Source organism: Pristiophorus japonicus, chromosome 32 (genome assembly GCF_044704955.1).
Source record: "Pristiophorus japonicus isolate sPriJap1 chromosome 32, sPriJap1.hap1, whole genome shotgun sequence".
In the NCBI taxonomy this organism is placed as follows: Eukaryota; Metazoa; Chordata; class Chondrichthyes; family Pristiophoridae; genus Pristiophorus; species Pristiophorus japonicus.
In genome coordinates, this window is record NC_092008.1 from 9,019,284 (window position 1) to 9,034,423 (window position 15,140).

The 15,140-nt window shown below is 57.0% G+C and overlaps 1 protein-coding gene across 3 annotated transcripts in view; it reads right to left on the minus strand.

Annotated features, from left to right (window-relative positions):
• The window catches only part of LOC139240456 (collectin-12-like), a 52,889-nt gene that overhangs the window by 29,932 nt on the left and 7,817 nt on the right, over positions 1-15,140 (minus strand). For all 3 annotated transcript variants that reach the window (XM_070868990.1, XM_070868988.1, XM_070868989.1), the window contains exons 3-6: positions 10,546-10,940; positions 8,326-8,413; positions 2,033-2,150; positions 445-586 (exon numbers count right to left, since the gene is read on the minus strand). In XM_070868990.1, coding sequence (XP_070725091.1) covers positions 445-586; positions 2,033-2,150; positions 8,326-8,413; positions 10,546-10,940 — 743 coding nt within the window. The remainder of the gene's footprint in view (positions 1-444; positions 587-2,032; positions 2,151-8,325; positions 8,414-10,545; positions 10,941-15,140) is intronic.

Here is a 15,140-nt window from a genome sequence, read left to right on the forward strand (position 1 = left end):
GAACCCCTCGATTAGATTCCAGCCTGTAGCTCACTCCCGGGTATCTGTTATTCTATATATATACCCCCGAACCCATCGATTAGATTCCAGCCTGTAACCCACTCCTGGGTATCTGTTATTCTACATATAAACCCCCTGAACCCCTCAATTATATTCGAGCCTGTAGCTCACCCCCGGGTATCCGTTATTCTATATATAAACCCCCCGAAACCCTCGATTAGATTCCAGTCTGTAACTCACTCCCGGGTATCTGTTATTCTATATTCAAACCCTCCCGAACCCCTTGATTAGATTCCAGCCTGTAACTCACTCCCGGGTATCTGTTATTCTATATATAAACCCCCCGAACCCCTCGATTAGATTCCAGCCTGTAACTCACTCCCGGGTATCCGTTATTCTCTGTCTAAACACCCCCCCCCCCCCCTCCCACATTGGTTTGCTCACATCATTTTCTGCTGCTGATACTCTTTCGTGTAATGAGGCCTCCATTATGCAGTAGGACTGCTTTCCACTGTCATCCACAACGACTGTGCTTGTTCTGAGTGATTCGACCTCATGTTGAAGACTGGTCGCCAAGCGGCTGGTACTGCGGGGAACAAGGGGAGGGTGGGAGGTGGCGGGGAGTGAGTTCGAGATCTGCGGGTACCAGAATACAACTCGACGCAATTCGTCTCGCTGGGGCCCGGGCGTAGAAACAGCCCACATTTCGCCAGGCCGACGCCCCCACACCTCCCCCGCCCCCACACCTCCCCCACCCCCACACCCCCCCCCCCCCCCGCACTTCTTTTTCAGCTTCCGGCCGTCACATTTGCCATCACCCTCCCTTCGCAATGGTTTTACCGTTGGTGCGGCTGGTGCGAGCGCTCAGAACTGTAAATCGTGCATGTAAACGTCTGTCCGTCACGGTGCAGTTGCCGGCTCTGGCCAGTGGGCGGCGCTGCGGAGCAACTTTCTGGAGCCTCTCCCTCCTGACCTCTGCACCATGTTATATATTCGTCGACTGACCCCGTACCAAGCCAGTGGTAATTTATCGATTGTTATCATGTCGGGGGGGAGTATTAAACATTGGTGAATATTGGTGAGGTTTGGTGAATATTGGTGAATATGGGCGATTTTTGAATATTGGTGATTGTTGGTGATTGTTGGTAATATTGTTGTTGAATATTGGTGACTGTTGGTGAAGATTGGTGAATGTTCAATATTGGATTGTTAGTGAATATTGGTTTCTAGATTGGTGATTATTGATGAATATTGTTGGTGAATATTGGCGAATGTTGAATGGTGAATGTTGGTGAAGATTCACCAATATTCAACATTCAGCAATATTCACCAACATTCATCAATATTCACCAATATTCATTCATCAATATTCACCATTCACCAATATTCACCAACATTCACCAATATTCACCATTCACCAATATTCACCAACATTCACCAATATTCACCAACATTCACCAACAATCAATATTCACCAATATTCAACATTCACCAATATTCACCAACAATCACCAATATTCACCAACATTCACCAACAATCACCAATATTCACCAACATTCACCAATATTCACCAACATTCACCAACAATCAACATTCACCAATACTCAACATTCACCAATATTCATCAACAATCACCAATATTCACCAACATTCACCAATATTCACCAACATTCACCAACAATCAACATTCACCAATACTCAACATTCACCAATATTCATCAACAATCACCAATATTCACCAACATTCACCAACATTCACCAATATTCACCAACATTCACCAATATTCACTAATATTCACCAACATTCACCAATATTCACCAATATTCACCATTCACCAATATTCACCAACAATGGTAATTGTTGGTGATTGATTGTTGAATATTGGTGATTGTTATTGGTGAATGATTCTCACGACCCTCCCACTCCCCCCGCCCCCCCCCCGGCCTCCCGTCGTGTACCCCCACCCTTTGTTGGGTTTTCTGACCCTCTGTCGCCTGTCCCTGTATTGCCAGCCGAGCAAAGTCTCTCACCTCAGCTCCTTCTCCTGCATGGCCATCATTGACCTGGCCAGCTCGGACTTCTCCTGGTTCAGCATGCTCAGGACTGATCGCAGACTGGCGTTCTCTTGCTGCACCGACTCCAGTTGGTCTGCGGGGGGGAGGGGGGGGCGGGGTAGAGGGGAAAGACACAGAGAGGGGGCAAACACATGGCAGATGCAGTTTAACGTGGATAAATGTGACGTTATCCACTTTGGTAGAAAAAACATAAGGACAAAGTATTATTGAAATGGCGATGGCTCGGGAAGTGTGGATGTACAGAGGGACCTGGGTGTCCTTGTACACCAGTCATTGAAAGCTAACATGCTGGGGCAGCGAGCAGTTAGGAAGGCAAATGGTCTGTTGGCCTTCATTGCGAGAGCGTTTCAGTACAGGAGCAAGGAGGTCTTACTCCAGTTATACAGGGCCTTGGTGAGACCGCACCTGGAGTATTGTGCGCAGTTTGGGTCTCCTTACTACAGTTATACAGGCCCTTGTGAGACCACACCTGGAGTATTGTGCGCAGTTTGGGTCTCCTTACTACAGTTATACAGGCCCTTGTGAGACCGCACCTGGAGTATTGTGCGCAGTTTGGGTCTCCTTACTCCAGTTATACAGGGCCCTGGTGAGACCACACCTGGAGTATTGTGAGCAGTTTGGGTCTCCTTACCTAAGGAAGGATATACTGGCCATAGAGGGAGTGCAGCGAAGGTTCACCAGACTGATTCCTGGGAGGGCAGGACTGCCGTATGAGGAGAGATTGGGTCGACTGGGCCTGTATTCACTGGAGTTTAGAAGAATGAGAGGGGATCTCATCGAAAGGTATAACATTCTGACGGGGTTGGACAGACTGGACGCGGGGAGGATGTTCCCCCCGGGGCTGGGAAGTCTAGAACAAGGACTCACACAGTCTCAGGATACGGGGTAGGAAATTTAGGAGCGAGATGAGGAGAAATGTTTTCACTCCGAGGGTGGTGAACCTGTGGAATTCTCTACCACAGAAGGCTGTGGAGGCCAAGTAACTGAATATATTTAAGAGGGAGATAGACAGATTTCTAGACACACAAGGCATCAAGGGGTATGGGGAGAAAGCGGGAATATGGTGTTGGGATAGAGGATCAGCCATGATCATATTGAATGGTGCAGGCTCGAGGGGCCGAATGGCCGACTCCTGCTCCTATTTTCGATGTTTCTATGAGAGACGTCTCTGTCACGCTCTGGCCAATGGGGGGGGGGGTGGAGATTTCTGCTCGGCGAGGGGTGTTGAGGGGGCGGGGGTGGGGGCGAGGCTGGGAGTCAAGGCTTCGGCCTGCTTCCGGACGTCGCTGAGCTCCCGAGTCGGACAGGATCACGCGAGGTGGCGACAACTGCCTCCGGCCTGCGCTGTGAGAGCGCTCTTGGCAATTTGCGATTGACAACAACAAGCAGTTGCCTTTAGATAGCGCCCTTAACGTCGGGAAACGTGCCGAGGCCCTTCACAGGAGCGCTACGCGGTAAAAATTGCACACCGAGCCGCACAAGTAGCAATTAGGGACAAGGCGACCAAAAGCTGGGTCACAGAGGGAGGTTTTAAGGAGCGTCTTGAAGGAGGCGAGAGAGAGGCGGAGAGGTTTAGGGAGGGAGTTCCAGGGCTTGGGGCCCAAGCAACAGAAGGCACGGCCAACGATGGTGGAGCGATTATAGTCAGGGATGGTCAGGAGGGCAGAATTAGAGGAGTGCAGACATCTCGGGGGGTCGTGGGGCTGGAGGGGGTTACAGAGATGGGGAGGGGTGTAGGGGCTGGAGTGGGTTGCAGAGATAGGGAGGGGTGTAGGGGCTGGAGGGGGTTACAGAGATAGGGAGGGGTGTAGGGGCTGAAGGGGGTTACAGAGATAGGGAGGGGTGTAGGGGCTGGAGTGGGTTGCAGAGATAGGGAGGGGTGTAGGGGCTGGAGGGGGTTACAGAGATAGGGAGGGGTGTAGGGGCTGAAGGGGGTTACAGAGATGGGGAGGGGTGTAGGGGCTGGAGTGGGTTACAGAGATAGGGAGGGGTGTAGGGGCTGGAAGGGGTTACAGAGATAGGGAGGGGTGTCGGGGCTGGAGGAGGTTACAGAGATAGGGAGGGGTGCAGGGGCTGGAGGGGGTTACAAAGATAGGGAGGGGTGTAGGGGCTGGAGGGGGTTACAGAGATAGGGAGGGGTTGTGGGGCTGGAGGAGGTTACAGAGATAGGGAGGGGTGTAGGGGCTGGAGGGGGTTATAAAGATAGGGAGGGGTGTAGGGGCTGGAGGGGGTTACAGAGATAGGGAGGGGTTGTGGGGCTGGAGGAGGTTACAGAGATAGGTAGGGGGTGAGGAGGGATTTGTAAACCAGGATGACAATTTTGAAATCGAGGCGTTGCCTAACCGGGAGCCAGTGTCGGTCAGCGAGCACAGGGGGTGATGGGTGAGTGGGACTCGGTGCGAGTTGGGACACGGGGCAGTGAGCACAGGGGGTGATGGGTGAGTGGGACTCGGTGTGAGTTAGGACACGGGGCAGTGAGCACAGGGGGTGATGGGTGAGCGGGACTCGGTGAGAGTTAGGACACGGGGCAGTGAGCACAGGGGGTGATGGGTGAGCGGGACTCGGTGAGAGTTAGGACACGGGGCAGTGAGCACAGGGGGTGATGGGTGAGTGGGACTGGGTGCGAGTTAGGACACGGGGCAGTGAGCACAGGGGGTGATGGGTGAGCGGGACTCGGTGTGAGTTAGGACACGGGGCAGTGAGCACAGGGGGTGATGGGTGAGTGGGACTCGGTGCGAGTTAGGACACGGGGGCACTGAGCACAGGGGGTGATGGGTGAGCGGGACTCGGTGTGAGTTAGGACATGGGGCAGTGAGCACAGGGGGTGATGGGTGAGTGGGACCCGGTGCGAGTTAGGACACGGGGTCAGCGAGCACACGGGGTGATGGGTGAGCGGGACTCGGTGTGAGTTAGGACACGGGGTCAGTGAGCACAGGGGGTGTTGGGTGAGTGGGACTCGGTGTGAGTTAGGACACGGGGCAGTGAGCACAGGGGGTGATGGGTGAGTGGGACTCGGTGCGAGTTAGGACACGGGGGCAGTGAGCACAGGGGGTGTTGGGTGAGCGGGACTCGGTGAGAGTTAGGACACGGGGGCAGTGAGCACAGGGGGTGATGGGTGAGTGGGACTCGGTGTGAGTTAGGACACGGGGGCAGCCGAGTTTTGGATCACCTCGAGTTTACGTCGGGTAGAATGTGGGAGGCTAGCCAGGAGCGCAGCGCGTTGGAACAGTCAAGTCTGGAGGTAACAAAGGCACGGATGAGGGCTTCAGCAGCGGATGAGCTGAGGCAGGGGGCGGAGATGTGCGATGTTATGGAGGTGGGGGCTGTAAGATGTCATAGCTGGACCGGCGTGTGGGCTCGGATCTGTGAGGGGAGCTGAGACCCGGCCGAGAGAGACGGACACGCTGATTTAAAATCATCACCAATCCTCCAGCATTGCCCCGAGAGCTCCAGTAATCAACAATTCATCTCCAGGCCTCTGCTACCCACAAGAACATCAGAAATAGGAGCAGGAGTCGGCCATTCGGCCCCTCGAGCCTGCTCCGCCATTTAATACGATCATGGCTGATCCGATCATGGACTCAGCTCCACTTCCCTGCCCGCCCCCTTATCCCCTTATCGGTTAAGAAACTGTCTATCTCTGTCTTAAATATATTCAATGTCCCGGCTTCCACAGCTCTCTGAGGCAGCGAATTCCACAGATTTACAACCCTCTGAGAGAAGAAATTCCTCCTCATCTCAGTTTTAAATGGGCGGCCCCTTATTCTAAGACCGTGCCCCCTAGTTCTAGTCTCCCCCATCAGTGGGAACATCCTCTCTGCATCCACCTTGTCGAGCCCCCTCATAATCTGATACGTTTCCATAAGATCACCTCTCATTCTTCTGAACTCCAATGAATAGAGGCCCAACCTCCTCAACCTTTCCTCATAAGTCAATCCCCTCATCCCCGGAATCAACCGAGTGAACCTTCTCTGAACTGCCTCCAAAGCAAGTATATCCTTTCGTAAATACGGAAACCAAAACTGCACGCAGTACTCCAGGTGTGGCCTCACCAATACCCTGTATAACTGGAGCAAGACTTCCCTGCTTTTATACTCCATCCCCTTTGCGATAAAGGCCAATAACCCCAGCAGACGAATCAGAGGTGTCCCTGAAGAATCAAAGCAAGTCTTTTATCATTTTCCTTTCAATATTTTTGCTTGTTAATATTTTGGGAACGGGGATTTCAGATCACAGAAATTTACAGCGCGGGAGGTGGCCATTCCAGCCCATCGTGTCCGCTCCGGCCGACCAAGAGCTACCCAGCCCAATCCCACTTTCCCGCTCTGGGTCCGTAGCCCTGTAGGTTACGGCACTTCAAGCTGCACCATCCAAATGTGGTGAGGGTTTCTGCCTCTACCACCCTTTCAGGCCGTGAGTTCCACCCCAGACCCCCACCACCCTCTGGGTGAAGACATTTCCCCTCAAATCCCCTCTAAACCTCCCTCCAATTACTTTCAATCTCTGCCCCCTGGTTGTTGACCCCTCTGCCAAGGGGAAACAGGTCCGTCCTATCCACTCTATCCAGGCCCCTCATCATTTTATACACCTCAATCAGGTCTCCCCTCAGCCTCCTCTGTTCCAAGGAAAACAACCCCAGCCTATCCAATCTTTACTCATCGCTAAAATTCTCCCGTCCCGGCAACATCCCGGTAAATCTCCTCTGCACCCTCTCCAGTGCGATCACATCCTTCCTGTAATGTGGTGACCAGAACTGCACGCAGTACTCCAGCTGTGGCCTAACCAGTGTTTTATACAGTTCGAGCATAACCTCCCTGCTCTTGTATTCCACGCCTCGGCCAATAAAGGCAAGTATTCCGTGTGCCGCCTTAACCACCTTATCCACCTGGCCTGCTCCCTTCAGGGATCTGTGGACCTGCACTCCAAGGTCCCTGTGTTCCTCTACACTTCTCAGTATCCGACAATTTAATGTGGATTCCCTCGCCTTGTTAGCCTTCCCCAAATGCATTACCTCACATGTCTCCGGATCGAACTCCATTTGCCACTGCTCTGCCCACCTGACCAGTTCATCGATATCTTCCTGCAGTCCACAGCTTTCTTCTTCATTATCGATCACACGGCCGATCTTAGTGTCATCTGCAAACTTCTTAATCATACCCCCAACATTCAAGTCTAAATCATTGGTGTACACCACAAAAAGCAAGGGACCCAGCACTGAGCCCTGCGGAACCCCACTGGAAAGATGTGGGTACTTGTGCATGAAACACAAAAGGATAGTCTGCAGGTACAGCAAGTGATCAGGAAGGCCAATGGAATCTTGGCCTTTATTGCAAAGGGGATGGAGTATAAAAGCAGGGAAGTCTTGCTCCAGTTATACAGGGTATTGGTGAGGCCACACCTGGAGTACTGCGTGCAGTTTTGGTCTCCGTATTTACGAAAGGATATACTTGGCTTTTGGAGGCAGTTCAGAGAAGGTTCACTCGGTTGATTCCGGAGATGAGGGGGTTGACTTATGAGGAAAGGTTGAGGAGGTTGGGCCTCTACTCATTGGAATTCAGAAGAATGAGAGGTGATCTTATCGAAACGTATCAGATTATGAGGGGGGCTCGACAAGGTGGATGCAGAGAGGATGTTTCCACTGATGGGGGAGACTAGAACTAGGGGGCATGGTCTTAGAATAAGGGGCCGCCCATTTAAAACTGAGATGAGGAGGAATTCCTTCTCTCAGAGGGTTGTAAATCTGTGGAATTCGCTGCCTCAGAGAGCTGTGGAAGCCGGGACATTGAATATATTTAAGACAGAGATAGACAGTTTCTTAACCGATAAGGGGATAAGGGGGCGGGCAGGGAAGTGGAGCTGGGTCCATGATCGGATCAGCCATGATTGTATTAAATGGCGGAGCAGGCTCGAGGGGCCGAATGGCCGACTCCTGCTCCTATTTCCGGCGTGTGTACATAAACAGCCTTCCAGCCGCGCAAACACCCAGCGCCCTCTGCCTCCGGGCCAAATTGGGGCTGGGGGTGGTTTAGGAATCTGCCAATCTGCAGCAGTTACAGAGCAGGGGAGGCTGTGATTGGTGCTCCTGATCTCTGACCCATGGCAGGTTACGCCCCGCCTCACCGCCCCCACCCCCCCCAGCCTCCGCCCACCAATCCCCAAGCACCCCCCGCCCCCACACACACACACACACACACGGCAGGACTCCGTGGCCCCAGGCCTTCCCCCCTCCCCCCCCGACGAACTCTCACCTTGTAGCTCTCGCTGGCTGCTCCCGTGGGTCTGGGGAGGCGGCTGAGGCTGTGGTTCCAACCCCGGCGTGTGGACCTCTGGCTCGGCCTACCACGGAGAGAGAGAGAGAGAGAGAGAGAGAGAGAGAGAGACGCAAGCTGGCGTTTCCCAAGCGGTCGGCGCTTGGCGCGGGCGCGCGGGGCCGTAGTGACACAGCGCCGACCGCGCGTGGACCACTGCTCCACCCTGTGGGGGCCGGTGGTAGTGCGCCCGGTGCCGTGTACTCGTGTTGTGACGTGGTGAATGTACCACAGGGGGCGGAGGTCGGGGGCGGGGGCTGCCGGGGAGGTGAGGGGGACTTGGGAGGGACTAAGGGGGACCACCGAGGGTGAGCTCGAGGTTTCTCCAGCGCCTTCGCGACCTCAGGACGTCGGGAAGGGCTGAAACAGTTTCCGTGAAGTGTTCTCACTGTTCCCCCGGCCATCCGACAGCGCAGTGCGGGGCTCCCTCAGTACCGCCCCTCCGACAGTGCGGGGCTCCCTCAGTACTGCCCCTCCGACAGTGTGGGGCTCCCTCAGTACTGCCCCTCCGACAGTGCGGGGCTCCCTCAGTACTGCCCCTCCGACAGTGCGGCGCTCCCTCAGTACTGCCCCTCCGACAGTGTGGGGCTCCCTCAGTACTGCCCCTCCGACAGCGCAGTGCGGGGCTCCCTCAGTACTGCCCCTCCGACAGTGCGGCACTCCCTCAGTACCGCCCCTCCGACAGCGCAGTGCGGGGCTCCCTCAGTACTGCCCCTCCGACAGTGCGGCACTCCCTCAGTACCGCCCCTCCGACAGTGCGGCGCTCCCTCAGTACCGCCCCTCCGACAGTGCGGCGCTCCCTCAGTACTGCCCCTCCGACAGTGCGGCGCTCCCTCAGTACTGCCCCTTCGACAGTGCGGGGCTCCCTCAGTACTGCCCCTCCGACAGTGCGGCGCTCCCTCAGTACTGCCCCTCCGACAGTGCAGCACTCCCTCAGTACTGCCCCTCCGACAGTGCGGCGCTCCCTCAGTACTGCCCCTCCGACAGTGCAGCACTCCCTCAGTACTGCCCCTCCGACAGTGCAGTGCGGGGCTCCCTCAGTACTGCCCCTCCGACAGTGCAGTGCGGGGCTCCCTCAGTACTGCCCCTCCGACAGTGCGGGGCTCCCTCAGTACTGCCCCTCCGACAGTGCGGCGCTCCCTCAGTACTGCCCCTCCGACAGTGCGGCACTCCCTCAGTACTGCCCCTCCGACAGTGCGGCGCTCCCTCAGTACTGCCCCTCCGACAGTGCAGCACTCCCTCAGTACTGCCCCTCCGACAGTGCAGTGCGGGGCTCCCTCAGTACTGCCCCTCCGACAGTGCAGTGCGGGGCTCCCTCAGTACTGCCCCTCCGACAGTGCGGGGCTCCCTCAGTACTGCCCCTCCGACAGTGCGGGGCTCCCTCAGTACTGCCCCTCCGACAGTGCGGGGCTCCCTCAGTACTGCCCCTCCGACAGTGCGGGGCTCCCTCAGTACTGCCCCTCCGACAGTGCGGGGCTCCCTCAGTACTGCCCCTCCGACAGCGCAGTGCGGGGCTCCCTCAGTACTGCCCCTCCGACAGTTTGGTGCTCCCTCAGTACCGCCTCTCCGACAGCGCAGTGCGGGGCTCCCTCAGTACTGGCCCCAGGGGGGGGCAGTGTGGGGCCTGGATTACGGGGCTCGAGTCTCCGGATCGGGGGCTGGAACCCACGACCTCCTGCCTCGGGGACGAGACGAGAGCGAGGGGCCCACTGAGCCACGGCTGGTACCCGGCACCAGTTGGGTGAAAAAAAAAAAGCACTTTGCCGTGTCGGCGCCGCTCCCGTCGTGGCTGGGCGGCCAATTGCAGTCGGCGGCGTGGTACTGAGGCACACTGAGTTCGATGATCACAAGGGCCATTTCAGGGTGTGTGGGGGGGGGCGGGGATATGGGAACCAAATCTGGCGGCGCTCCCCCCTCCCGTTCCCTCCCCAGCTGCTTTGGAGCGGGGTGGTGCCGCCTCCACAGTCGAATAGCCCCGCCTCCGGGGTGCGAAACAAAATGGCGGGGTGACGGAGGCGGGGTAAGGCACAGTGGCAGATGGAGTCAGGGAAGCAGGAGGGGGCGATCGGAGGTGGGGGGAGGAACAATTAGTCCGGATCGGATTGCGAGTCGAAAGTTTGGCTCTGCCCCCACCGCCCCTCCCCAAGAGCCCAGGAGTACCTGTCTGAGGCCCAGGCTCTTCTCCGGGGCCAACAGGGCCTCCGCGCTGTCCTGTTGGGCCGAGGTGGGGCCCTCCCGCTCCACCGGCCCGGCCCCGACTTGGCTCCCGCCTGCCCCCTGGCCCTCCGCCTCCTCCTCCGGCGGCCGGCCCCCTACTGGCCCCGCCGGCTCGGGTCCCCGGGGGCTCCCGTCGAACTCCGGCCCCTCCTCGAAGCCGTCATCCTCGGCCAGGCCCTCCTCGTCCCGCCAGTTCCCCGCCGGACGCTGGCGCTCGGGACGGCCAGCGCCGGACACGTTCTCGGCCTCTTGCTGGCCGCTCACTCTGGCCTCCTCCCAGTCGGGTTCCTCCTCCCGTCCCGCTAGGCCCGAGGGGGCAGCGGCTGACTGGCCTTCCGCTGTGAATCGGAGCAAAGAGGGGTTACTGATTGGACCACCGGTGGTCCACAAGGCCCGCCCCCAACTCCCCCCCCCCCCCCACTCAGTGACCACCCCATCCTCCCCCATCGTACTGTCCCAACCCCCTCCCCCATCGTACTGTCCATCTCCCCTTCCCCCCCCCCAGTCAATCCCCCTCCCCCATCGTACTGTCCATCTCCCCTTCCCCCCCCCAGTCAATCCCGCTCCCCCATCGTACTGTCCAACTCCCCTTCCCCCCCAGTCAATCCCCCTCCCCCATCGTTCTGTCCATCTCCCCTTCCCCCCCCCAGTCAATCCCCCTCCCCCATCGTTCTGTCCAACTCCCCTTCCCCCCCAGTCAATCCCCCTCCCCCATCGTACTGTCCAACTCCCCTTCCCCCCCAGTCAATCCCCCTCCCCCATCGTACTGTCCATCTCCCCTTCCCCCCCCCCAGTCAATCCCCCTCCCCCATCGTTCTGTCCATCTCCCCTTCCCCCCCCCAGTCAATCCCCCTCCCCCATCGTACTGTCCAACTCCCCCCCCCCCCCCCCAGTCAATCCCCCTCCCCCATCGTTCTGTCCAACTCCCCTTCCCCCCCAGTCAATCCCACTCCCCCATCGTACTGTCCATCTCCCCTTCCCCCCCAGTCAATCCCCCTCCCCCATCGTACTGTCCATCTCCCCTTCCCCCCCCCCAGTCAATCCCCCTCCCCCATCGTACTGTCCAACTCCCCTCCCCCCCCCCCCCAGTCAATCCCCCTCCCCCATCGTTCTGTCCATCTCCCCTTCCCCCCCCCAGTCAATCCCGCTCCCCCATCGTACTGTCCAACTCCCCTTCCCCCCCCCAGTCAATCCCCCTCCCCCATCATACTGTCCATCTCCCCTTCCCCCCCAGTCAATCCCCCTCCCCCATCGTTCTGTCCATCTCCCCTTCCCCCCCCCCAGTCAATCCCCCTCCCCCATCGTACTGTCCAACTCCCCTCCCCCCCCCCCCCCAGTCAATCCCCCTCCCCCATCGTTCTGTCCATCTCCCCTTCCCCCCCCCAGTCAATCCCGCTCCCCCATCGTACTGTCCAACTCCCCTTCCCCCCCCCCAGTCAATCCCCCTCCCCCATCATACTGTCCAACTCCCCTCCCCCCCCCAGTCAATCCCACTCCCCCATCGTACTGTCCAACTCCCCTTCCCCCCCAGTCAATCCCCCTCCCCCATCGTACTGTCCATCTCCCCTTCCCCCCCAGTCAATCCCCCTCCCCCATCGTACTGTCCATCTCCCCTTCCCCCCCAGTCAATCCCCCTCCCCCATCGTTCTGTCCATCTCCCCTTCCCCCCCCCCCAGTCAATCCCCCTCCCCCATCGTACTGTCCATCTCCCCTTCCCCCCCAGTCAATCCCTCTCCCCCATCGTTCTGTCCCAACCCCCTCCCCCATCGTACTGTCCATCTCCCCTTCCCCCCCAGTCAAACCCCCTCCCCCATCGTACTGTCCATCTCTCCTTCCCCCCCAGTCAATCCCCCTCCCCCATCGTACTGTCCATCTCCCCTTCCCCCCCCCAGTCAATCCCCCTCCCCCATTGTACTGTCCCAACCCCCTCCCCCATCGTACTGTCCATCTCCCCTTCCCCCCCAGTCAATCCCCCTCCCCCATCGTACTGTCCATCTCTCCTTCCCCCCCAGTCAATCCCCCTCCCCCATCATACTGTCCATCTCCCCTTCCCCCCCCAGTCAATCCCCCTCCCCCATTGTACTGTCCCAACCCCCTCCCCCATCGTACTGTCCATCTCCCCTTCCCCCCCAGTCAATCCCCCTCCCCCATCGTACTGTCCATCTCTCCTTCCCCCCCAGTCAATCCCCCTCCCCCATCGTACTGTCCATCTCCCCTTCACCCCCCCCCACAGTCAATAACCCCTCCCCCATCGTAGTCCATCTCCCCTCCCCCCCCCCCCCAGTCAATCCCCCTCCCCCATCGTACTGTCCATCTCCCCTTCCCCCCCCCAGTCAATCCTCCTCCCCCATCGTACTGTCCATCTCCCCTTCCCCCCCCCCCCAGTCAATCCCCCTCCCCCATCGTACTGTCCATCTCCCGTTCCCCCCCCCAGTCAAACCCCCTCCCCCATCGGACTGTCCATCTCCCCTTCACCCCCCCCCACAGTCAATCCCCCTCCCCCATCGTACTGTCCATCTCCCCTTCCCCCCCCCCAGTCAAACCCCCTACCCCATCGTACTTTCCATCTCCCCTCCCCCCCCCCCCAGTTAATCCCTCTCCCCCATCGTACTGTCCATCTCCCCTTCCCCCCCCCCAGTTAATCCCCCTCCCTGATCGTACATGATCTGCAGGGATCAGTGCTGGGGCCCCAACTATTTACAATCTATATTAACGACTTGGAAGAAGGGACTGAGTGTAACGTAGACAAGTTTACTGACGATACAAAGATGGGAGGAAAAGCAATGTGTGAGGAGGACACAAAAAATCTGCAAAAGGACACAGACAGACTCAGTGAGTGGGCAAAAATTTGTCAGATGGAGTATAATGTGGGAAAGTGTGAGGTCAGGCACTTTGGCAGAAAAAAAATCAAAGAGCAATTTATTATTTAAATGGAGAAAGATTGCAAAGTGCCGCAGTACAGCGGGACCTGGGGGTACTTGTGCATGAAACACAAAAGGTTAGTCTGCAGGTACAGCAAGTGATCAGGAAGGCCAATGGAATCTTGGGCTTTATCGCAAAGGGGATGGAGTATAAAAGCAGGGAAGTCTTGCTCCAGTTATACAGGGTATTGGTGAGGCCACACCTGGAGTACTGCGTGCAGTTTTGGTTTCCATATTTACGAAAGGATATACTTGCTTTGGAGGCAGTTCAGAGAAGGTTCACTCGGTTGATTCCGGGGATAAGGGGGTTTGACTTATGAGGAAAGGTTGAGTAGGTTGGGCCTCTACTCATTGGAATTCAGAAGAATGAGAGGTGATCTTATCGAAACGTATAAGATTATGAGGGGGGCTCGACAAGTTGAATGCAGAGAGGATGTTCCCACTGATGGGGGAGACTAGAACTAGGGGGCATGGTCTTAGAATAAGGGGCCGCCCATTTAAAACTGAGATGAGGAGGAATTTCTTCTCTCAGAGGGTTGTAAATCTGTGGAATTCGCTGCCTCAGAGAGCTGTGGAAGCCGGGACATTGAATATATTTAAGACAGAGATAGACAGATTCTGAACCGATAAGGGGATAAGGGGGCGGGCAGGGAAGTGGAGCTGAGTCCATGATCGGATCAGCCACGATCGTATTAAATGGCGGAGCAGGCTCGAGGGGCCGAATGACCGACTCCTGCTCCTAATTCTTATGTTCTAACCCCTCGCCTCTGTGAATCCATCTCCCCCAGCGTACTGTCCAACTCTGCTCCAATCATGCGACACATTACTAGTTCAACCACCAGGCTCACAACCACCTGCCCCATCGTGGATCCCCCGAACCCAAGTGGCTGGGGTTTTATTGAGTCTCGTGAACATCACGTGACTGGCTAAGCCACTCCCCCCTCAACAGCTCTACAACTGTATTAATTGTCACTTGAAATCAAGTTCCCCTGCTCCCTCGCCCAGCTTTAGTTAAGGGCTCTGAAACCGACAAATTTCTGGATAAAAGTTTAAAGAAAACTTAGTTCGAATTAGAATTTGGTCGCCGGGGCTGACAGTGCACTTAAGCCCGCATCAAGCGACGCCCAGGCTTCAGGGAGTCACAAGGCCCGGCCCTCAGAACAACAGTCAGACCCCGGCCCTTCACCCACTTCCTCTCAGGAACTTTATTTTCCTGCCTTTGAACGCTGAATGCTGGCTTGATGGCGCACTTCCATACTGACAACACAAAATGCGAGGACTGGGCCCGGCTCCAGGCCAGGCCACCCGGGTCAGCGAGCTCGCACTGTCAGGGCTCTTTATTCCTGCCTGACACAAAGTCGTTAAAGGGGCAGAATAATAGGAAACAGAGGAACGCTGATGGAGCTGGGAGAATTAAAGGAATTCCTCACACACAGAGAAGGCATGTGACAAATGCTGGCACTAATCACACCCACTCACACTCACACTCTCTCACACACTCACACACACTCACACTCACACTCTCTCACACATACACTCACACTCACACCCACTCACACTCACACTCACACTCACACTCTCTCACACACCCACTCACACATACACTCACACTCACAC